General features: G+C 41.8%; 1 protein-coding gene across 3 annotated transcripts in view; it reads right to left on the bottom strand.

Annotated features, from left to right (window-relative positions):
- The window catches only part of DOCK1 (dedicator of cytokinesis 1), a 550,659-nt gene that overhangs the window by 38,345 nt on the left and 486,867 nt on the right, over positions 1-25,447 (bottom strand). For 2 of the 3 annotated variants that reach the window (XM_044445702.1, XM_044445703.1), the window contains exons 45-49: positions 18,552-18,728; positions 16,404-16,487; positions 8,652-8,789; positions 4,362-4,507; positions 463-661 (exon numbers count right to left, since the gene is read on the bottom strand). In XM_044445702.1, the coding sequence (XP_044301637.1) occupies positions 463-661; positions 4,362-4,507; positions 8,652-8,789; positions 16,404-16,487; positions 18,552-18,728 (744 nt within the window). Of the gene's footprint in view, positions 1-462; positions 662-4,361; positions 4,508-8,651; positions 8,790-16,403; positions 16,488-18,551; positions 18,729-25,447 lie in introns of those variants that run through there. The other variant, XR_006416228.1, reaches the window with a different exon arrangement.

Raw genomic sequence — 25,447 nt, 5'->3', positions numbered from 1 at the left:
CAGCAGGCAGACAGCTGACAGCTGCTGAGATTCTTAGTCAGAGATGGGCAACAAGCAATCTGGAGAGCTGCATAAGACCCTTGTGGTTTCTTGTGCAACCCACACCTATCCCTGCTGCTAGTGGAATTTGCTGGTGCAATAGCAGGTAAAAAATGGTGAAAACAAAGTATATGGAGAGAGTACATTTTTTTTCCCAAGCAAATTTGTGTTCCAAGCTATATTTTGCATGTGCCTTAACTTAAAGGAAAATTGAGTGCTTTTGAATTTTGACAACAAATTGGGCAGTGTGATGGCAACAGGGAGTAGGGATGCAGGGTCCAGGGGGAGTCCTGATCCCAGGAGGCTTCCCACTCCTGCCCTAAAAAAATTCTCCAATGACAGAGTATCAAGAATATTACCATTTTTGTCACTGTCTGTTGTAGAACCTATTGCTTAAATTAAGTCTGAGTCTGTTATAAATACCGTTTCTGAAAGTATCACTGCTTCAGCCTGCTGTCCAGAAATATCTGTTGATTTAAATTCTTTTTCAAATATTTCTTGGTGCTTGCTGTTTCTCTTTTCTTTCTTCTTCTCCTTCTTATCTCTCTCTGTATCATCCTTGTCCAATTTATCTTGTGATCGAGAATGCATCTTTTTTGGCAGAAGAGGCTCAAGCACAAACCTGAGGAGTATTAACATTTATTAAGATCACTCATGTTTTAGTATCAATGTGCAACAGCAAGAGGATGTTAGACCTCTTGACCATTGACCATTTCTTTGTCAACCAAGTGAACTTAAAGGTACAACAATGTAGAAATAAAGCAGCTGAAAATGTTTGGCTGTCATGTACCTAGTCATAGCTGACCATATTATGGAACGGCTTTGGCAAGTCATGTAACAGATTAACGGTGCAGCAGTAGCTCTGTCTAATCAGAGCTGAATTATACACTATGTTAAATACATAGCATGTAGCTGATTCATGCCATTTTGTTTGCTTAAGTGTAAGTGCATTGGACCATGGGCATCAATGGACTCCTCCCCCACACAGCCTTTCAGCTCCTGTAGTCATGGTGGCAGGGTAGACTTAGGAGGGCAGCAATGAAGGAACAAGAAACGATCATCAAGTGTAAGGACGTTTCAGTGGAGACCAAGGTCAAGATCATCCATGCTAATGCATTCCCAATTCCAGCAAATGGGCGTGAAAGCTGAGGAAAGCTGACAGGAAGAAAGCTGATGCTTTTGAAACGTGGTGCTGAAGAGGAGCTTTGCGAATACAACTGACTGACAGAAAGATGAACAAGTGGGGTGTAGATCAAATAGGCGCTTTCCCCAGAAGCAAAAATGGCAAAACTGAGGCAGACACACTTTGGGCACATCATAAGAAAGCAAAACTCCCTGGAGAAGGCGATCATGCTAGGGAAAGTTAAAGGCAGAAGAAGAATGAACAATCAAAGATGAGGTGGATTGAACCCACAAAGGAAGCCACAGTCTTAAACTTAGAAGAGCGAGTGGGGATGTTAAGGACAGGACATTTTGGAGGGTTTCATTTATGGGGTGACCATAAGTAGGAGGTGGCTTGACGGCATAAAACAACAAAGTGATGGGGAATATTCAGAGGGAGAGCCTAGTGAGAAGATTAAACCTGATTCAGTGCTGATTCAGATAAGGGCCATGTACTTAAACAAAACAGTTAGCCTGAGCGGTCTGTTTATCCCTCCAAAGTCAGTCTCATTAAGCTCAACCAGACTTACTCCAAAGTAATTATGTAGAGCAGGATTGCAGCCTTAGTACTATATTAATTATCTATGTCTATTTATAGATAAAAATGGTAACTCAGTACACATTATGAGATAAAAGCCATCCATATGCCTTAGTAGACAGAAATGTGCTTTGCAACAGTTTATAGCTAAACAATGTAAAGTTATTTAAGCTTTGTAAAAGGCATGCTTAAACTGCCCATGTCTATTCTGAAGAAAAAGCAGCTGTGGCATCTCTGTCTAGAATATTTCCATGATCTGCATCAGGACTTCAAGCTATTTTCCTATCAATTTTCTCCCTTCCTGCTATTTGCCTGCTAAGATGCAAACAGCAAAGGTCGGAATGATTTTTAGCAGGAAACTGGGATACCTAATCTAGATCAGGGACCTACAACTGCTTTTTCTTCCAAATATGAATGGTCAATGTAGGCATGTTTTTAAAAAAGCATGAATAATGAAATGTGTCATTTATGATGTGCCATGAAATAATGACAACAAATTGGATATGATTAAGCAAGGTGGGATCTGGTCCTTGCAAATATCTGCACATATAACTACTTTCCTTGTCCACTCTACTTTGTTACTATTTCCTGTTTGAGTGGAGAGGGAAGAAGGAATAAATGGATCATTGCAGAGAAATGCTAGTAAAGAATTATTAGTGTTTCTCATCTAGTTCAATGTGCTCTTTCTAGCTGCGTGCTTATTTTTGCTCTTTAGCTGTCTTCCCTCCCAGCTCTGGGGAACAGCAACAGACAGAGGAGATATGGTCCCTGACTGAAAGAAGTTTTGCATTTGAAGTCTTCTACTTCTTCCTCTTCTTCTGTTTAAATCAACATTGTAATTAACATTGTAAGTCTGAGACCGGAGGTGAAATTCATTAGTTGGCCTGAATAAAACCTCAACGTGGTTTTATATGTAAAGAAAAGAGGCTGAGAAGTTATGCAGGTGTCTCCTGGATAAGGAATTTTACTTAGATTTACTAATTTTACTTAGATTTTACTTAGGTCTAATTTACTTAGACCTAAGATTGGTTTTAACTCTTCATTAGACTTTTAAATCATTTTGAATTAACTTGTGATATTAAAATTAAAAAGGCTATATAAATAAGAATAATTTTATGATATTTGGGGATCATTAATTGAGCATGTGCTAGTAAAAGGAAAAGGATTTGAAGTTCCACAAGATTCATTGCAATTTTGGAAGGGGGTGGAGCTTCTTGAAAAAGCGAATGATTTGGCATGTATCCAATGGTGCTGGTGGTGGGCTGCACAGTTTTGTTATGTTATAGTATGATTTCAATTGTATGTTTTTCTTTTAGTTGTACTGTATATTTTGTAAAATTTAATAAAAATGTAAAAAATGAATTTTACTGTATAGAACAAAAAAGGAAGCCTCAAGAATCATAGAACTCCAGAAGCTCAGGTGACGGTGGTGGCAAGGAGTGCCTTCCTTCAGCTTTGGCTGATACATCAGCTGCGTCCCTTCCTGGAGAACAACTGCCTGGTGACAGTGACACACGCACTGGTAACTTCTCGATTAGATTTCTGTAATGCGCTGTACATGGGGCTTCCCTTGAAGACGGTCCGGATACTTCAATTGGTGCAGAATAGAGCTGCCAGGTTGCTGACGGGGACTGGGCGTTGTTCTCATATAACCCCAGTTCTCCGTCAGCTCCACTGGCTCCTGATTGAAGTACGGGCCCAATTCAAGGTGTTGGTTATGACCTATAAAGCCCTAAATGGCTTGGGACCTGGATATTTATTTTATTTTATTTATTTATTAGAACATTTCTATGCCGCCCCTTGCCGAAGCCTAGGGGCGGCTTACAACACAATAAAATACAAAAATAACAATATAAAATTAAAATTAACAATATAAAATAAATAAAAAATATAAAATATAAAAGTCGCCCTGGCCAGATAAATAAGCAAATATTTTTAACAATTAAAATGACGTTTAAATAAAAAGGTCTTCACCTGGTGCCAAAAAACAAATAACGACGGCGCCAGGCGGACCTCTCTGGGGAGCGCATTCCATAGATATCCAAAGGTACGCTTGCGCCCATATATGCCCTCCCGCCCCTTGAGATCAGCAACAGATGCCCTTCTCCGGGAACCCTCTGTGAATATTAGGAGGGTGAGTACCTGGAGGAGGGCTTTCTCTGCGGTGGCGCCCCACCTATGAAATGCGTTCCCCAGAGAGGTCTGCCTGGCGCCGTCATTATTTGTTTTTTGGCGCCAGGCTAAGACCTTTTTATTTAAAACTTATTTTAATTGTTAAATTATTTGGATTAATAGGATTTTAAATTTTTAGCCAAGAATGCACCGGGGGTTTTTTAACAATTTTTTTTATTTGTTACATTGTTATTATTTATGTATTTATGTATCCTTTGTGAGCCGCCCCGAGGCTTTGTTGCGATGGGGGCGGCATAGAAATGTTTTAAATAAATAAATAAATATAAAGAAGATACTTTAGGTATCGAAAAGTTTACCTGTATATGCATAGTAATCTTTCATAGCTATGTTTGAATTTCATAAAAGCCTAATGAGGGATGGATGCTACAGGGTTAGGATTCATAAAATCCTAACAGAAAAGATGCTACAGTACATAATTAACAACACTTACCCATCAGAGCCAGGTCTAGAAGGAGCACTGTCAGATGAAATAGAGGAAACAGAAGCAATAGACAGTGGCCTTGAAGATGAAGGCATTGTGAATGATCTAACCATAGACCTTGGCCGACTGCCTCGTCTATCATCCACACTTGAGGGCTACACAAAGATAAAGGATAATGCCTCTGTTACTGGACCACAAGCAAAAATGGGAATGTAATTTATGATAGCTTTTTGAGCCTAACTTTAAATTAAAATGTGCTGTTATCTAAGTCACATATGCACTAATCCTTTTAAGTGTGTATGTACACACACGCATACGTACACACTAATCAATGTAATTTAAATGCATAAAACATTATAGAAACAAAATTAGTACTGTTGGCATATACATGTGGTTTCACAGAAAAACATGTAGACAGAACAGACATATTTTAAATGTCTCTTTTAGACAGGGAAATTTTACAGTGCTGAATATTTATTCAAGGTGTCTTAACTATTACTATCTGATATATGCACAAAGTAATTAATTTTTTACAACAAAAATAGGATTCCCATGCTCTTTGTTACAGGTAAATTTTCTACTCCATCAAGCAGAAGGAGGCCTGGCTCTGTACATGCCAGAGAGAAGTGAAAAATGCCATCTGTTCCAACAGGTCATATAGCTGCAGATCAGTGTAACGTGTGAGGATAACATCTGGACATGAGCAAACCAGTTAATTCCAGTACAATCTTAATAAGGTGAGCTAGCAAAACAAGTGACATATTAGCAGAATGTATGTCACTCTCTCTCTTCTTATACACTTTATCTGCTAGGGCAGAGATGGTCAACAGTAATTCCTGAAGCAATTTTATCTGCTCTCCATTGGCTTTACCAAAAATGTTTTGGAGGTAGATGAAACAGACATTCTACATTTTGTATAAAACCTGAACATTATATCTAGCATGCAGTACATATCTTATGGGGGTGGGAGGAGAAATGTTCTAGACCCTTTTTCTTTGTGATAACCTCCAAACCCACTCTTTTTACAAGATTATGGAGAGCCATGCATTAGCTAAAATTGAAAGGAGCCAGTCTTGTGTATTTCATTATCTGTCTCCGTCCAATCCTGCACAATTCAAACACTGGTAAAATCTCACCCTTCACATTTGGTTCACACTTTTCTTCAAAGACTCTTTGAGTCTTGGTCTTCTCAGATGTCAGATACTGCTTCAAATACTTCTGTTTTTACCCTTTCACCCTCTATCATATAAATGAAATACTGTAAAAGTTTTACAGGTAGACTATTTGCTCACTCAGATACTATTACACATTTATTGCATTCTTCATGGAATGCTGGACTACGTGCGAGTGGGAACCAACATATCCACATAGGCCAAATACATGTAGCTGTTAAGATTGCCTCATTTGCAGAGGCACTTTTTGAACTTTAGTCACGACAGAATTCTGTGATAGCATATGCCCTCTCACGCAGTGACATGCTATCACAAGTGCAGACTGGTCATAAGCCCAAGTGAGTGCTTTATGTGCACCAAAGGTGATCATGATGGAAAGTCTTGTGGTGATGAATGAGTGCTGAGTGGGACATAGCTCTGATTAGTATTAGCAACTGTTGCCTAGTGTCTCCACTTTCCACAGGGCTCTAAACTATGTATAATAATTCATTCATATATTTTATTTGTGTGCTCCTTTTCCATGAAATATGCCCAAAGAGACTCACAAACACAAGAGTAACACAAAAACTAACTTGTATAATAATGCATTAGCAGCAATGGTTTTAAGAAAAGACAAAACTGTTCACTGCTACTCACTATTATTTGTGCATGGAAAGAATTAAGCCCTGTATGGATCTCCAGTTTTTATTAGTACCGGTACTGATTAACATCAGTATGATGTTAAGGAACTGGTAGAATTTCAAGAAAAACAGAAAGGATTCAAGATTTTGATTGCACACAAATTGCAATGGTGCTCCTTCACCCCATCCCCCAAAATTGCATCATTGCAGAAATCTCAGGGACAGAGTATGTAATTAGTCCTTTCAAAAAAGAAAACAAAGCCAAAACAGAGGTGTTTGGGAGGATGTTAGTGATACTTAAACCTTGATGGATGGCTCGGTCAGAAAGTGTACAAACTATAGAGATCACAGAACTCTAAAATAACAGGAGGGTCTCAATTATTTTGCCTAGCCGCCATGTCCATACATGATTTGTGTAGTTAATAAAGTTTGACAAATCTGTGTGGGACGGAATGCCGACCATACGTTACTATAACAATGCATAGTAAGGATATTGAGCTTATCCATCCAAGATTTACAGTTATACATTTTCTGAGAAATGTTGGTGTGTATATATATTGGTTTCATGGTAAGCTGTGAACGGGCAAATAAATTATATGAGCACTTCCATTTTTTCGAGTTCATCAGTATTCTCCATGAAATACACTGCTATTCTGAAGAAAAGAGTATCTAATAAAGGATTTGTTGCAGCCAAACTATACATGGCCTTTCATATGCAACATGCAGCAATGTCTGCTCTTTTTCCTACTTCTAAAGCAGGGGTGGCAACTCACTGCATATCTGCACTGTATTTTTAAATGTGGATGCTGGTTACAGCTACTGCATTTTCAATAGGATATGTATTAGGATGCAGAATAAATTGTACACTGCCTGCAGAATGGGAAGACCATTCACAGTAGGATGGACATTTCGATAAAAGCAACAGCACATAGAGCCTAGCTTTGGTTAATACATACAATATTTCTAGCTATCACACCTTAACTTCAAGACTGGAATGCTTCAATAGGTGTCAAAACTGTAAAGATTCCATGCTAGCTTGATTTTAAAAGAAATGGGCCTTTCACAATGAACTCAGGAAAATTTAACACACCTAACCTTTTTGTCCATTCTTTATGGTTATCTCTTTAGTATAGCCATCTGAGTGATATTATTATGTAGGTTGGTATTTTCCTATGACACTAAAATATGTTCTGGGATATTTAAGTTTCAAAGCATGCACTTTTCTGCTGACTCACAAGTCTGGTTCATGTTGCACAACAAGCTTGAGGTAGGTTTTTTAACCTCTGATAAGCTATGGTGCATGCTGCCTGCCATTTTGAATATGCAACCCCAATTGAGGGGTGTAATTCAAGCATGACTCTCAGTAGTTTAACCTTTGCAGCACCCAAAAGCCAAATTTGGCCAACATTACATCCTCCAGCAGCAATCCCCAAAGTGTTAAACAAGCCATCTTCAACAAACACACTTCAAAGGGAGCCTTCAAGTTGCACTGGGCACTGTGGGCCGCAGGGAGTTGTAGAAACTAAGCTGAGACTTCAAACTGCCTAACAAGAATTTATTAGTGAACTGAAATCTAATCAAATCTAGATGAGACTGGCACATCTTTTTTTCCATTTCAGAAAGCAGATGCCCATTCCAGATGTTAAAGCAGCGAACCACAGAATACACTACTGTATGATAGTGACTGCTGTTGTGAAAGCATTACTCTGTAACTTGGCTCAGCATAGGAATGTGACACACTTATTGCTCCTGGTAGCACTTCATGGCCTTTTGTCCCAAGTCTTTACTTTCTTTTCCTTTGCCTATGTGAATACACACATGCACACACAGAACACACATGCACCCCCGCCCCCAAGCAACTCAAGATAACACTAAATCAGAGGGCAGGCCCTAACGTTAGGTAGAGTGAGGAAGCTGTCTCTGGAGGTAAATGCTATGGAGCAAGGAGTAGGAGTGAGATGCTGGGGGACAATGCCATGTGTGCCCTTGGCCCTTAAGTTAGCCTGCTTTCCTCAGAGGTAATTGGAAGATGCCTTTTCAATTTCAAGCGCAATCTGTTCAGCTTTTGTATATGTAATGGGAGGAAAGGTGCTATCTTGTCCTTCACCTCAAGTAGGCATCTGTTCTGTCCGAGTCTGAAAAGTTCTACTTCATGAAAGATTGTGCCACAATATATTCATAATTCTTTAAGTTTGCACAAGCCACCATAGTTTCTATTACAACAAATTAATACAAAACATTGAAAAAAAATAAAGAAAAAAAGTGTGTGAACCATTTTTAAATGTAATACTTTTATTCAGCATGGAAGTTCCCTTGACTTGCATGTACCATTGAATTTCTCCTATTAAACAGAACTGGCACTGCATTTAATATATATGAGCAAGACTTACATGGAAGGCCTAAACTGCCTCTGAGTCCCTAAAACAGTGCAGCATTCACTTTCAATTGAAAAGCATTGCTAAAAATTGAAACCTTTTCAGAAATGGCACATCTTCAGAGTTACTTACAAGAGTTCTGATACCATACTGCTTTTCAACTTTTTCTTTCAGTTGCTTAAAACAGGCTTCCATCCTCTCATGAAATGGCCTCAGTGCTTCAGTTACTTTTTCTCCATGAATTCGTATACCTTCTGCCAGGAAAGGAATCTGAAATAGGCAATTATACTTTAATGAATTTTCTAATCTTCTGTCAAGAGAAGGAAAAAGAGCAAAATGTGAATTTCATCATAAATGTACAATTTCACTTTTACTCTGAATGCCTGTAACAATTCTTGGGGTAAGAATTGGATTGTGTGGTTTCGCATGCAGTTGTTACTGATTCTGGGGAAAAACCAATGTTCTATGAGCAGAATTTAATTCACACAAATGGTGTTTCCTTTTCCTTTCGTGGCCTCTCCTTGTCTTCCAGCTTTGCTCTGGAAAATCTCCCAGTCCTTGGGAACAGATTTAGAACACATGCATGGGGAAGGGCAAAAGTCCATGTCACTTGTAAAAGGACATCAATGGATACAGCTCAGCTATTCTATGACACTTCCATAGGTGTGTTTTTGTGCAGTTGTAACTCTTTTAAAATAAACGGAGTCCTCCTGCTTTGAGAGTCATAACTAAATCCAGAAGGATGAATAAATATTCCATTTACATTATGCTCAAAAGAATAGCCAAGCATGCCATGCATTAAATTAGCATGCTGATGAATGCTAACTCTCAAGCTACATTATTAATGTCAACCCCAACAGATTTCAAGAAAATAAATAGTAAAGAAGAACATCCTGCTTTGGGTTAACATATGCTATTTGTGACCCTCTGCACCACAATGAAAAAACAAAATCCTCCTTTTGAATTACTGCACATTTGTATTTTTTAAGAAAATATAGTGACCTACTTCCTAATGCTAAACCCATATTTATAATCAGAAATTGGTTTTCAAATATTTTAGCAGAGGAAGAGATAGGGGAAAGGCAAGGTAAAATTAATTCTGTTTTATAATTGAAAATAATCATTTATGTGCAAGACTACTGTCAAAAAATATCCATGCCAAGGTAAGATTACATAATTAGTTCATGGTGCAGAGGTGTAGTGGACCTTTAAAATGTTTTAAAAGAAATATTTCATTTCCAAAGCTACAGATCTCTCTCTCTCTCTCATACATACAACCTTTAAGGGGGTGGGCTTGAAATATTTTCCCAGACTGCATGATTTTGGGGTTAGATGTTCCTCACAGCAATCAAGCATGTATTCTGAATACGTCATAATTAAATAATAATCCTGATTAAAAACATTTCTTCTAATACCACTGAACATTCATCTAAATGAACAGATAGATAAGAAGATAGTAAGTATACACCCAACCAATTGAACAAATTCAAGGAAGCTTGTCAAGAAGTCCTGAACGAAATGTGTACTGTTGACCCTCTGCAGCCTATAGCTACTGCTCTTCTTGACACTTTTATATGAAAAGAAGTGGCATATTTCTATCAGAGCCACCATTATTTATAGCCTTAGCAACACAAAAAATAAGCAATAAATTTCCACTTTCCTGATGCTTTGATTATAGCTAATGAAGCACAATTGCTTTAATTGCCAAAGAGCTATCTTCTACATGACAATAGACTATACGTTTCCACAGTCACAGAATGACTTTTTGTGCAAACTGAGGCAAGGTAAAGTCACAAGAGACTCTTGCTGCCAAGTTGTTCCTGGGTCTTACTAGTTATAGGTAAATGAATGGCAAAACCTGTTAGGAGTGATACAATCCCCTAATGAGGAAAAGTCTGCTAAACTGAGGGTTAAGTGAATCCTTGGAAATGGGGTAGATATGCATACAATGCATGAAAAATGTGCCACTGTAAATTGTATTCTGCTTTTGCTTATATCACAGTGGAAACCACTATGTACACTAACCAAGAATGGCAACCAAATTAAGATCCAATCAGGCCCCGGATCCAAAGAAAAGGCAGGTTGCTTACCCGTAATGGTTGTTGAGTGGTCATCCGTGCATTCACACCAAATGGACTTTGCAGGCAACTGAGGGACTGGGCGGGAGCCCTCCCCCTTTATGCTACATGGGGGGGTGGGCGGGCCAGGCTCCCGCCCACTCCATGATGCCGAGCTTTGTAAGTTTTCTTCAATTGAGCCTTGCACTCCGTGGAAAAGCCCGTTTGGTGTGATTGCACAGAGACCACGAAGAAGAGCCAACTTAACATGTACCTAGGCAAACACAATTTAACTCCCTAACAGAAAGCCCTTCCCATATGAGGTACTTCACTGGCTCTCTTTCTGTTCTTTGTCCTATGCAATGTCTCTGCAACATTCCATGCTTAGGTCGCAATCTTATGCATCTTCAGACAGAAAAAGGTTTACTATTTCCAGCCAGCATTCCCTGTGCTGCATGAGGAATACTGAGAATAGTAGGATGTTTTTCTGTTTAAAACATGCAGCCAACCATGTGCTCAGGGTCTGGCTCATAGTGGCTAGATGATACATGATTTTCTACTTGTTTTTTTACGAGACCTTTTAGAATCATAGTCCTATGTCAATGTTGTTCAGGAACAACTATAAAAAGCACTGTCTGTATGCAGAGTTATATGCAACATTTCCCATGTGATTTCTCTACATCTTTGACAGTAGAAACAGATAAATAAAGTCAGGTTGTAGGAGATGTCCTGTCCAGACGCCAAAATCCCACATTTTTTTACTTCCAGGACATTACCATGGAGAAAGAAATTATAGCATCTGGTACCAGGAGCAGTTGGCCATCAGCAAGGCATTTCAGGAATACTGGTACTTCCTTGAACAGGTTCATCAAAGTGCTCAAAAAAATCTGAAGACTTCTGCTCCATGAAATAACTGAAATGCCCTCAGGCATGGTGGCTATTATTTTTCACCCACTTCCATGTTATCATCCTGTGCTGTGTACAGGTACAAAAAATGGCAAGGCAGATGCTTTTGTTCAAAAAGATTACCTCTGTACCAATCAAGAGGGTCTAAAGCTTGCTACTCAGAACTTCAGCAATGTACCTACCAACATGGACTTCATTTCTCAAGTACAGAAATCCTTGCTAGCCTACTGGTATGATGCTACCAATTACTAGGAGTGGATGAAGACTTATTTTATATCAGTGTAAACAATGGCTGCCTGCTGCACTTCACCTGCAAATGTTCTACATTCTTGAAGGTCCACAGGTTCAAGATCTGCTATCACTGCTACTATCTCCATATTGACAAGTACACAGATGAACTGAAAGCCTGCAATTTACTCATTAGTGCTTTGTGCTGGTCATACACCTGAAAGGACATCAAACACATTGTCCAGTCCTGTGAAAGACCCCAGGAAAGGTCCATACAGAGGTGGAAATTTGTGAACATCTGCCCCATATGTTGAATCACTGAACTGTGGTGAGGAGCTTCTCAGTCATTTGCTCCTTCAGTCCTATTCCTTGCTCCCTCTTCAGTCCTGCCTCCTTAATTGTTATCTGGTCTCAACTTGTCTATTAGTCCTAGCTTCTTGCTTTATCATTCGATTCTGGCTTCCTTGTCTCTTCTGACTCTTGGTTTGTCCTTTGAATTTGACTTAGTGCCCTGAATTCTGAAATTGACAGTTGCTGATTCTCCATATGGCATGCCCTAATGCTTAACCACAGTTTGGTTTTTGAGCTCGTAAATTGCATGCACATATACAGTTTATGAGCTCAATTGTGTAGATGCTTTTCTGCATTATCAGTAATTTATGTAGACCATCAATTTTCATCCCAAAAGACCAAAAAGTATAGTCACACAAAAAATAAGCATGTGGCATTAAACTGAAAGCTGTCATCGGCCATTATTTCCAGTGAATGAGCAGTGTTGAACTATTCTATTCTGACATCTCTGTGATGAAAGCCCTATATATCTTGCATGTAATTTTAGACTGGCAATCAACTTGATGGACTTTCTCCTTCCATATTGCCATAACCAAACCCTAAAGTCATCTTCAGAAGTTCCTTACAGGATGCCCCCTCCACGTGAGATTCAGCAGGTGGTTACAGACAAAGGAACTTTTCAGAGGTGGTGTCCCTATTATGTAGGTTTTTATAGGTTTATCTGGCATCTAACTTTTGTGTGCTAGGTAAAGACTTTTTATTCTACATAGTGTTTTAAGAGATTTAAAATGACATTAAATGGTTGCTTTAAGACTCTTAACATCATCCACATTTAATTTCTCTATGCGGGCACTGTTCCATGGTAAATATTGTTATTACCAATTTTGCTTGTACTGTGGTGGTCATTTTAATCTGTCTGATGTTTAGGTTTAAGATTGTTATTATTTTAAATGTTGAAAACTGCACAGGATACCATGTTGAGTGGGTTCAAGTTAATACCAGATGTGCTGATTAGAATAGTACTGAAACTTCACCCCACCTATATTCACTGTAACACTACATTAAAATGCTTTTTGTTGCAGTTCCACATGGTGTGTAGCAGCTCACAAATGTTTCATCAAGTGAACAGCCTCCATGCAGTAGGAGTTGGACGTGACAACTACAACATTACTTGGTTTAATACATTGCCCTTGTTTCAGGAAAACCATCTAATCCCATCTTGAAAGAAAAAGGCCATGACATTTCTTTCATATTATCACAAAGCCAGGCCAATTATTTGGCAAATTATATGTATTTAAAATTACAATTCAAAATGGCTTACAAAACCAATATGTGATTATCATAATTCAATTATCTATAGAGTAGCAGTACTGAAAACTCTAAAATATTATAAAGGACCAATAAAGTAGGTCAAATGAGCTGGTGAACCATTCAAACCAGTCACATCTGGAAGAAGATTTCGACTTTCCCTTCTTCGCACTGTCGTAGTTAGTTAATCCCATTTTCATTAGCGGTTTCCTCTTTTTAACAAAAAAAGCACTTTTGCCTTCTGAAAGACATGGAACAATGTTTGGAAAATATAATTCTGGACACTCTATTTTAGTGTTTCAAAAGACATCACTGTGTCTTTCCAGCTGCAGTAGTTTCAGAAAAAAAGTTCCTCTTAATCTGGTTCATTTATGATTCTAAACATTAAGCAAGCAAACCTGGAAATACACAAGACACGTGAACATGATAAACATGGATTACAATAATTCCATGTGAATTGTTAAATATCCTCCCTTGCCACAATATATAAATTATGCTAGAATAATTATCTTTTGGGTTAATAGTGTATCTATGAGCACCATTAAAATTCATTTTTAGCATAGTTTATTGGGACAATAACATAGTGCTGAAATTAAGTTACTCTCCTGGGGACAAATTATTTTTCTCTGTAGGGCTGAATACTTATAAAACCCAATACATTGTAAAAAGCTTACAGGGAAGAAAAATCAATAGAATTTCAGGGGACCACACTAGGTTTTGTTCAGCAATACTTTTATGGTCTATAGAGGATTTCTGAATATTCTACCTTACCCTTCTTCAATATCTAAAGTATAGGCACTTGGAAAGTTAAATTATTCCTCTTATAATTAGGACAGGACTGAATATAAAACAACTCAAATCCAGTAGCATTGTTTTTAAAAGAAGCAGTCAGCCACATCTGTGAAATGCATCATAAAATTATCCTGAGGCCAAACACACAATATTTGCATATAACTATGCAACAGATGCTGCAGTGAGGTTTTTATTTTTCTCCCCAATACATTTGCCATTAGATACAAATGTATTCCTTCACAAAGGGTTGAGCTTCACAAGTAACAAATAACAACACTGCAGGTCACCAATTTTTGCATTTTTTTCTCCATAATTTGGCAAAATTAACAGTGAATAATATAAACTTTTCAGAGAATTCTTGCCTTTATAAATACAACTGAGTGAATTTATACATACCTTTCATTGTTATGCATCTTCCACAAGCTATTGATGGCAGCATTACAATTGCTACAGATTTATTACTTAGTGCTGCTCAAATCCTAGGTTTACTTTCTACTTAGATAAGAAGCTGTGCTCTCTTCCTTATTCTACTTGGAAGGATCCAGGTAACCCAAACAATATAGCTGCATACAGCAAATATTGGATGGAAATCATAGAATAGTAAAACTGGCAGGGTCAGAAGGTCAGAGGGTCTGACCTTCTGCTCAGTGCAGAGGTTAAACCATTTTAATTTTAATTTAATTTAAGTTTAAACTAAGTTAAACCATCAATTGCATCTTGAATGCCTCTAGTGTGGGAGAGCCCACAACCACCTTAGGTAATTGGTTTCATTGTTGCACTGCTCTAACAGTCCAGACATTTTACTGGATATCTAGCCAGAATTTGGCTTCCTGTAACTTGAACCAGTTAATCTATGCCCTACACTCTGGGATGATCAAGATCCTGGCCTGCCTTTTTGTGACAGTCTTCAAGTACTTGTAGAGTGCCATCATATCTCCCCTCCATTTTCACTTTTTGAGGGTAAACATGCCCAGTTCTTTCAATCTCTCCTCATAGGGCTTTTTCCCCAGTCCCTGGATGATCCTTGTAGCCCTCCTCGGAACCTTGTCAAGCTTGTCAGCATCCTTCTTAAAATGTGGTGCCCAAAACTGGACACAGTTCTCCAGATGAGGTCCAACCAGTGCTGAGTAAAGGGGAACTACTACTTCATGCAATTTGAAAGTGATAATTCTGTTATTGCAGCCAAAAATAGCATTTGCCCTTTTTGCAGTCACATCACATAATGCCTCTGTTCCCCAGAAATTGTGCAGGCATGTGTGATGCCTGGAAAAATGAATTACTGGCAGGCAGCAGAGGGTGCAACAAAGATGCACCAGGAAAGAAATCGCTCCTTTCATGTGCCTGCATCCTCAGGAATGCTTCCAAAAGTCCCACATAGTCCATACTTTCTTCTTTCTATCTACATGCTAGTCATGACCATCATGAATAATGGACCAAAATGTCTGGTAATAATCCATCGATTCTTTACTGGATCTGTCTGTCAATGATTATGCTTTGTTTCAACATTATTCTTTCTTACTCCTGTTTATAAATGAAAACCGTCTATGAATCCATAAAACAAAAGGCCTTCAACACTAGCCTTTCTAGCTTGTTTAACGCTTTGCACCAGGTTTCTCTGGCAAATGCCACTTCCTCCAATTGTGAATTCAGGTGGTGTGTGATGATAGGATAGGAGTCAAAATATTTTGTTGGACTTGTAAACACCTTTATTGTCAATACCAATTTTTTGCCCCATACCTTCCCTATTCCCAGTATTAATGTATCAGTCCATAATAACTCTCTCTCTTTCCCATAGTTCTAAACTGAGCACAACCTTTGACATGAAATAAATATTCAAAAGAAATATTTAATTTAGAAATATTAATTGTTAATTTGATCACAATTGGTCCTTAACAGCAGTGTTCCAGCTGAATATTTATGTTCCTATACCTAATACATATTAGGTACACATACCTGTGTTCTCCTGCCAACCTGCCCCCTTCCCTTCTTGAGGTAAATCAGTCCTAGACAATGGATTAAACCATAGTATGACAGTTTCTTACCTGAAAGTTCCAGCGTTCTTCTATCTCTAAAATGAGCACTTGACAGCATGAGATAAAATCATGAGCTAATGCTGTTAGTCACATATGGGAGTACAAAATGACAAACTGTGTCAGACACAAAAAGATGAACTTTAACTCCTGTTCCAAAACATTCAAAATGTCATGGAAACATATACTCTAGAGTGAACTCTTTGATGCCTGAATTTTGTCAAAAGTGACAGCAGGGTGCTTTGGAATGCCATTTTGGCAACCTGATTTACCTGCCATGCGATTAGATCCTTTAGTTTTTCAATCTTTTCATGATCTTCTGGATGGTCACACATGTATTTTTCAGTAAAAAATGCCTAAGGAAAATAAAATCATATGTAATAAGTTTTACTACATAGAAGAAGCAAAAGTAAAGAGAAAGAATATTTATCTGTTCATTTAAACAGTATATGAGCCTTTCAATTTGGAAATGAGAAGAATATCTAGTTGGAACTTATGTGCAAAAAGTAAACCTGTTAATTGGGACACACTTTCATTTCAAAAAAATATTTTGCTTTATTTACTCTTATCCGTGTTTGTTCCACTACTGAATGGCACCAAGGAGGAAGAGAGTGACTAGCTAGGCTGGTGCCAGATGCTGTGATTCTAAGCCAGTACAGAAATCTATAATTCTCGTGTGTGCTTGCAAAGTCACAAGTTTGCATCTATACATACAGTAGAGGTAATTTGTTCACCTCAGTTGAGCTCAAGATAACAGTATATGATTTCCTCCCCTTCACATTAGAACAAACCTGTGAGGAAGATTATGCTGAGACAAAGTATTTGATCATGGTCACAAAGAGCTCCATGGCTAAGTGTGGACTTGAAAGGCAGGCTACTTTCTTGTAACTGTTATTCTTCGAGTGGTCATCTGCACATTCACACATATGGGCATTTGCACTTGTGTAGAACCTAGAACTGGGAAAAGCTTCTGTAGCTAAGTGTTTACTTTGAGTGGAAGCCCCTCCCCTTCCTGTTCCCAGGAAGCACGGGAAGGGGTTCCTACCTATCCCCTCAGTTCCTATGGAGACTGAAATGGATCCAGGACCAAGGGGTGGGTGAGGAGAGGTCCTGACCTGTTCTGACCCCAAGCATCCATGGACAGTAAGGAGGCATTGCTCAGGAGGGATAACAGCAAGTGGGGCTGGAGGATGGGTTATATGAATGTACAGATGACCACTTGAAGAACAGTTAAGCAACCTACTTTTGCTAGGAGGGCCATGGACGCAGCCAGGTTTCGAGTGGAATGGGCTCTAGGTTGTACAGTGAGCTGGAAGCTGGCCATGTTGTACATGAGACAGATGTTGGAGACCCATTTGGATAGTCTCTGTTAGGAGACAGGGTCCTCTTTCTTCTGGCCATCACAATACACAAAGAGTCAGGCTATGCCCATCCAAGGAGGGCACCAGCAGCCTTCTGCATCTGCCTGGCTGCTGCAATCAAGGCAGCTGTGGAAGGCTGCCAATGCCATCAAGTCGAGAGAGAAAGGATAGTGAGAGAGAGAGAAGAGATGCAAATAGCAACTCGGGTGGGGTGGGGGGAGGGAAGGAGCAGTTGATGGGAAAGTCGGATGAAGATAAAAATATTAGAGGTTTTTTTTTTTTTTTTAAGATAAAGAGCAAAGAACACAGAGTGAAGCTTGTGGTACAGATATATATAGAGAGAGAACGTAACAAGATATAATGCAAAAATACCTAGAAGTGAGAGGAACATGAGAGACAGAGGCAATTCCCATAATGGCAGTTGAAAAGGCCCTGAAGGGAGGGGCAGCAACCCCTCCCCATGCTCCTGACCAAAGTGAATGCTTAGCTAGAGAAGCTTTTCCTGATTCTAGGCTCTGCACAGTTGTGAAAGCTCATGTGTGTGATGCACGAAGACAATGAAGAACTTAAATTAGAAGAGTTTAGTTTTCTGAGCTTCTCCAACTGCGCAATTTTCACAGCTGGAACCACTGCTTGGGTAAAAAAAGAAAAAGAAAAAATCAGGGTGATATCCCTCACAAGTAATCTGTCAAGCACAGTCTGAAAGATCAGATTCCATCTGTTCCAAAGTATAACAAGTGGGTTTCTGAACAATATCCTCCCTATGCCCACAAAAGTTTGAAGAACAAATTGTTGTCCCATTGGGTCACAGCACTTACATTCAAAATAACTAGTCTCCAGTAAGAGGGATGGGTTAGCTTTGTGCCTCTTGATTGTTACACAAGTACCATTTTCAAAGCTGTTTACATCAGTACAGAACCAGAACAGTTCCCATCAGACAACCAACCTATGTATAATTACTTAAGTGTATTCTTAATTGCACTGTTAATATCTATAAGCTTTGCATTTTTCACCTCTGGAATAGCAATATGGCTACACAGAGAAACTGACCAAGCATACCTTTTCATAGTTTGTGAAGCCACCCATTACTGCAGGGTCCACAATGCCATTTAGCAGCATAGACAGGGGATTAATAGGCAGGTTTGGATCATTCAGATGTTGCTGAACCATATTGTTGATTTTATCATTTGTTAGCTGCATAGTTTCAATTGCATTCTCAAGTGGGCTGATTTCAACCTGAGGAAACAATACATTTTAATTTTAATCATAGCAGTCAGATTGGTTAAAACTCAACTATCTTGGCAGAGCAGCAGAGGCACAGGCTGGAAGAGAGGGCTGAGTGGCCAGGGGACTGGCGAAAGCAAGGCAGGAGCTGGGCAGGGGAGCAGAGGGCCAGGAGCAGCAGAGAGGAAGAGGGGTGGGGCCAGAGAGGCTAGAGCAGCCAGGAGGAAGCGGACAGGCGGGGCCACCGGCCTGAGGGACTGATAAGGCCGCGCTCAGCCACTGCAAGCCCTTTTGGCTCTGGCCTCTTGGCAGAGTGGCAGAGCAGCAGAGGCACAGGCTGGAAGAGAGGGCTGAGGGGCCAGGAGACTGGCGAAGGCAAGGCAGGAGCTGGGCAGGGGAGCAGAGGGCCAGGAGCAGCGGAGAGGAAGGGGGCGGGTCAGAGAGGCTAGAGCAGCCAGGAGGAAGCGGACAGGCGGGGCCACCGGCCTGAAGGACTGATAAGGCGTTGTCCCTTGTCTGCGTCCTTTAGCTGCGGCCCGGGCTGTCCGGAGACTCCCTTCCCTGAGACACAGAGGTTTGATTGTTAGTTTGTTTTGTTTGTGCTGTGCTTTGTTTTTCTTCTAATTTAAATTCATTTTATCCTTGTGTGTGTGTGCGAGTGGGTGTTCGTCTGGGATAACTGGGCGAGTGAGAGGAACTACAGAGCTAACAAGACAGGGGACCAAGGTAAGGTCTCGGGAGGGATACCGATGGCCGACCAGGAGAGGGCCTTGGCAGGAGTCACGGGTGTTGCTGTCCACTGCGACAGCTGCGACATGTTTGCCCTTCTCCCCCAGGAGAGGCAGGGATACACTTGCCCTTGGTGCAAGATGGTGACCCTGCTAGAAGAGGAAGTGAGGTGCCTGGGGGCTGAGAGAGCTCTCCAGTGCCCCCCCCCCGGAGCAGCCCCCCTCTGGACAGAGGGTTGAGGGAGAGGCCACGGGAGGAGCAGCTGCAGAGACATGGAGGTATGTCACCCACAGGAGGAGGAGGCCAGCATGGCCTCCTCCTCCTCCTGGCACCAATCTGGAGCTGGGAAACAGGTTCTCTCCACTAGGGGAGGCTGGGGCTGATGAGGCCTCGGGGGACCTGCAGGACCCCCATCCTGGGATGTCAGGCGGCAAGGGGGCCGCTGTGGGAGAGGCGAGGGCCAGGGCATGGCTGCCCACCAGCACCGGGAAGGTACGGCGGCGGGTGATTGTTGTTGGGGACTCCCTGCTGAGGGGCACTGAGCCGGCAGTGTGCCGCACCAACCTGGAGACAAGGGAGGTTTGCTGCCTGCTGGGCGCACGCATCCGGCATGTGAAGGACAGAGTGGAGCGTCTTGTTGGCTCCGGGGGTCACCAGCAGCTCCTGGTGATCCATGCGGGCACAAACGATGTGACCAGGCAGGGTGTGGTTGGGACCACCAGGGACTTTGAGGCCTTGGGGAAGAAACTCAGGGAGCTGAAGGCCCAAGTGGCCTTCGCGTCAATCTTACCTGTCTGAGGATTTGGGCCAGGAAGGGACAGGAGGGCCTCCGAGGTGAACGACTGGCTTAGGGTGTGGTGCCAGAAGGAACTCTTCGGGTTCCTCGACCATGGCACTCATTTTCTTGCCAATGGACTTCTGGCAAGGGATGGGTTACACCTCACGAGGATGGGGAAAAGGTCCTTTGGAGATGCTCTAGCAAGCTTCGTCTGGAAGACTTTAAACTGAGCCGGGGGGGGGGGGTTCAGGCCCCCCAGGAACGTGTGTGCACTGGACAAGTGTGAGGGGAGGATCAGGGCTCTGGGAGCAGGGTTTTAGAGATACTGCAGGGACTGACAGGACTCCTACAGAGAGGGGCCAGGTATCAGGGAGGATGGGAGGAAGGAGGAGGCTGGGAACTCCAAGGAAAGGAAGCGGTGGGAAGGAGTTGAGGTTCATGTACAGCAATGCTAGGAGAATGGGTAATAAGCAGAAGGCCAGACTGGGGGAAGTCTCCTGGGATAGGTGACTGGAAGGTAAGCGAGTTGAGGAGGGGTGGATAGCACTCAAAAGGGAGGTTTTGGAGGTGTAAGCCTTGATGATACCTCTAGTCAGTAAGGTGGGGAGGCGGGGGAGAGTGCCGCCATGGATGCAAAAGGAGAGGGTTAAAGGGATTAGACGAAAGAGGAACCTCCATAGGAAATGGGTCCTGGGGGAAATAGACAAAAGGGTATGCCGGGAGGAGGAGGCCCGTTGCAGAAGGATTCTTCGCAAGGCTAAGGCTGATTACGAGCTGAGACTTGCCAAGAATATCAAGAGCAACAAAAAGGGCTTCTTTCAACATGTAAATAGGAAGAGGAAGGGGAGACAAGTGGTGGGACCACTAAATAAGGAGGAAGGAGATCCAGTGACTGATATGAGGGAACAGGCACAGAGGCTAAATGACTATTTTGCCTCTGTGCTCTCCCCAAAGCAGGACGGGGGATATCCACATAGGAGATTAGATGAGGCTGGGGGCTTAGGGGTACAGATTAGAGTCACCCCCCCTTGAAGTCGAGGGGCTCCTCAGGGCATTGGACATTACAAAGGTGCCAGGCCCTGACGGGTTACATCTGAGAGTACTTAGAGAGTTGGCAGGGGTTCTGTCACGCCCACTGGCCTCCATTTTTGGGACCTCGTGGAGAACGGGTGAAGTTCCAGGGGACTGGAGGGTGGCATCAGTGGTCTCAATTTTCAAAAAGGGTAGTAGAAAGGACATGGGGAATTATAGACCGGTTAGCCTTACGTCCATTGTAGGAAAAACAATGGAAAGGCTCATAATAGAGAGAGAACTAGTGATGCTAGATAGGGAAGGGAGGCTGACAGCCACACAACACGGCTTCCGCAAAAACAGGTCCTGCCAGACAAACCTTGTGGAATTCTATGACAAGGTTTCAAGATGGCTAGATGGGGGGATGCAGTGGATGTGGTATACCTGGATTTCAGCAAGGCCTTTGACAAAGTACCCCAGGATATCCTGGTGGAGAAACTGAGGAGTTTTGGGATACACCAAAGCACTGTCCGGTGGATTACGGCATGGTTGACTGACCGAAAGCAGAAGGAAACCATTAGCGGGGAATCTTCGGGATGGTGGCCAGTGACAAGCGGGGTCCCCCAGGGCTCTGTCCTGGGGCCGATCCTGTTTAATCTTTTCATTAACGACATGGAAGAAGGGGTGAACAGTCTGCTGATCAAATTCGCAGACGACACTAAAACTGGAGCAATGGCCACAACTGAGGAGCAGGTACTCCAAATCCAAAAGGATCTGGACAGACTATGGAAGTGGGCAGGAGACAACAGGATGGCGTTCAATGTGGGTAAGTGCAACGTCTTGCACTTGGGGCATAGGAATAGCTGTCATAAGTACAGGTTAGGTGACAAGTGGCTGGAGAGCAGCACTTGTGGAAGGAACCTCGGGGTACTAAACATGAGTCAGCAGTGTGATGCGGTGGTCAAGAGGGTGAACGCCACCCTTGGTTGCATAGCCAGAAGTGTGGCTTCTAGATCAAGAGAGGTATTACTACCACTCTACACGACTCTGGTGCACCCGCAATTGGAGTATTGTGTTCAGTTTTGGGCCCCTCACTACAGAAAGGATATAGCCAGGTTGGAGTCAGTGCAGCATAGGGCCACAAGGTTGGTGGCCGGTTTGCAGGGGATGCCATATGAGGCGAGACTGAGGGATCTGGGTCTCTTCAGCCTGGAGAAGAGGAGACTCAGAGGGGATATGTTGGCGACATACAGGTATGTGAGGGGATGTCACATGGAGATGGGTAGAGACCTGTTCTCCCCTGCAGAGGAAGGCAGGACACGCTCCAATGGAGCAAAGCTCAGGGAGCCAAGGTTCCATTTGGATGCCAGAAAGCACTTCCTGACAGTCAGGACCCCGAGGGTGTGGAATGGGCTTCCACGAGAGGTCGTTGAGGCCCCATCGGTGCGGGTGTTCAAGGATAGGCTGGACATCCACATGGTGGGCATGTCGTGAGCGGAGCCTGCTGGTGTCTGAGGTCAGACTAGATGGCCTGGGAGACTCCTTCTGACTCGCTCTGTTTCTATATTTTAAAATATTTGCATAATGCCATTTTAGTATGGAAAACAAAAGCAGCCATGCTGGGACAGGAGGCCTATCTGGTTCAGCATTCTCTTCCCACTGTGGCCAACTTCATGTCTGTGGGAAGTCCACAGCAGGACATGAATGCAACAGCACTCCATCCTGTTGCCTAGCAACTGGTGTTGAAAGTCAGATTGCCTCTGATACTGGAGGCACTATGCAGCCACCCTGACTAGAAGCTATTGATAGTCATACCCACCACTAATTTGCCTAATCAGTGTTTAATGCTGTCCAGATTGGTGGCCATCACTGCATCTTGTAGCAAATTCCATAGTTTAACTATGCCTTGTGTGAGGTACTGCCTTCTTTTTCCAATTTCAATCTACCACCATTCAGCCTCACTGGATAACTTTGTGTTATGAAGCTATTAACTACATTTTCCGTCTGTATCTGTGAATAACCACTGCTCATATCAGTTTTGGCCCATCCACACGCATGCTTGATTTATAGGCTTAAACTGTGTTTCTATATATAAGCAGTGAATCAGATGTAAAGAAAGAGCAACACACCCACTCTGTCATGACACTGGAAAAGGGCTGGGCTGCATCCCTTGGGCAGTGGAGTTGTTTGATATTATCATGGCCTTTGTATATTAAGGTAGATTGCGCTGTTTGCATATCATGGTTCCAGGTTAAATGAACAACCTGGGTTGTCCCTGCGTACTCCTGACTTAATTGTAATTGTGTGGCTCACATGTTACATTCATTCCCACAATTTATGAGTTAATTGTATGGTTAACTCAGCAGCAGGAATTGCTGTTGTGACATGTGAACTGGCTGGTGAGTTGCATAGTATTTGAAACTCAGAATTTTCAGGAGATGATTCATGCAGTTGCTCAAAATCTCTTGCATGAGTCCAAGGGAATCTTCTGCATTATAGCTCATGCCATCAACGATTATGGCAGAATAAAAGAGATAACGGGTTAAGTAAAATGTGTTAAAAATGCAAGTCTGTATTTGATTACAATCATTTGCATAAACTTTACATAAGAACACTTCTATCTAACTATCAGTAGCTTAACACATTCTGAAAGGCACTTATAATCAAATCTTTCTAATTGTCACTCCTACACCTGCACTCTGATTACATCTAACCTGCCTTAATTATCATTTTAAAAACTGTTCTATGTGTATTATTTTTGAATGCAAAGTAACATGATGAACAGTTCTGTTGTATTTTCCCACTAGCTTGCTCATCTTCAGTGTTGAACGTAATGCCTTTAAACATTATTAGTAAGCTTGGGTTTTGCAATGCGTAGGAACTCTGTGCAGATTCAAAGCCCATATGCGCAGATACCATGACAAAGAAGAATGGGGGGAAGCTATATACACTCAATTAATGCGGTATGCTGCATCTTCATAAATAAATCTGCTAATCAAGTGTACCTGGATGACACAATATGTTGTGCATGACACAATACCCAACAAAACATTCTTCCAACCACAAAGTACCTAGACACTATGCTGAACACCTGATACCTTCCTGCAAATGCCACTTCCAGGGGAGGCTTGAATAGTAACAAGGAGCAGGGCTTCTCTGTGGTAGCCCCCCAAATTATGGAATCTCCAAGGCTTGTCTGGCACCAGCTTTACCATCTTTTCAGTACTAGGTTAAGACTGCTTTCTTTGCCAAGCCATTTACTAACTCCAACTAGCTTATGGGCTGGAGGATACTGTTAACGAAACTTTTAGCAAGCTTAGCAGTGTACACTTGTCTTAGTTGTCCAAGTTGCTAAAACATGGTTTTGATTTTCATGCATTTTATGAAGTTTATAAAACTATTTATATTTTATATAGTACTTTATTGCATTTATTCTATATTATTATACACTGGCTAGAGAGCTTTGGCTATTGTGTAGTATAGAATTTAAATAAATAGGGAAGCTTGTGAAAAATGACTTGACAAACAATGTATATAAGCATTGACTATTAAAAAATCATTAGATGAAAAAACACATTCACTAGGCACTATTCATGTCATGTAAAACATGGACATGAATAACAAAAAGCCTATTTTGCATATTGACTGGTCTATGTCCATAGTCTGCAAAGATGTTAGAGAACATGCACACCTTGATAGTATAAGCATATGTTGCAGCTCGCTCGCTTGGAGATCTCCCAGCAAGTTCAAAACCATCTCCGATCAAGCAAACCACCACCTCCAGCCTCCACTGCAAGACAGTGTTGAGCGCACATGCACGGGGAATGCAGGTGGTGGCGGCAGCTTGCTCACTCAGAGATGGTTTTGAACTCACTGGGAGATCTCCCAAAGAGTCCAAACCATCTCTGAGCGAGCAAGCTGCCGCCTCCAGCCTACGCTAAAAGGCAGCGGCGAGCACACATGTGCAGGGGAGGCAGGGCCAGCGGTGGCTTCCTTACTCAGAGATGGTTTTGAACTCGCTGGGAGATCTCCCAACAAGTCCTAAACCATCTCCGAGTGAACAAGCCACCACCTCCCGCATGCACGCGGGTGGTGGGTGGCAGCGCGGGCCAGATGAATGGGCATGATGGGACGTATCTGTCCCATGGGCCGTAGTTTGAGGACCCATTCTATAGAGGGTAATGACATACTTCCTTAATTCAAGTTACATTGA

This window comes from Varanus komodoensis, unplaced genomic scaffold (genome assembly GCF_004798865.1).
Source record: "Varanus komodoensis strain SLA01 unplaced genomic scaffold, ASM479886v1 scaffold49, whole genome shotgun sequence".
NCBI lineage: Eukaryota > Metazoa > Chordata > Lepidosauria > Squamata > Varanidae > Varanus > Varanus komodoensis.
Note: the sequence above shows the minus strand (reverse complement) of the source record. Positions and strands in the feature narration are given on the sequence as shown.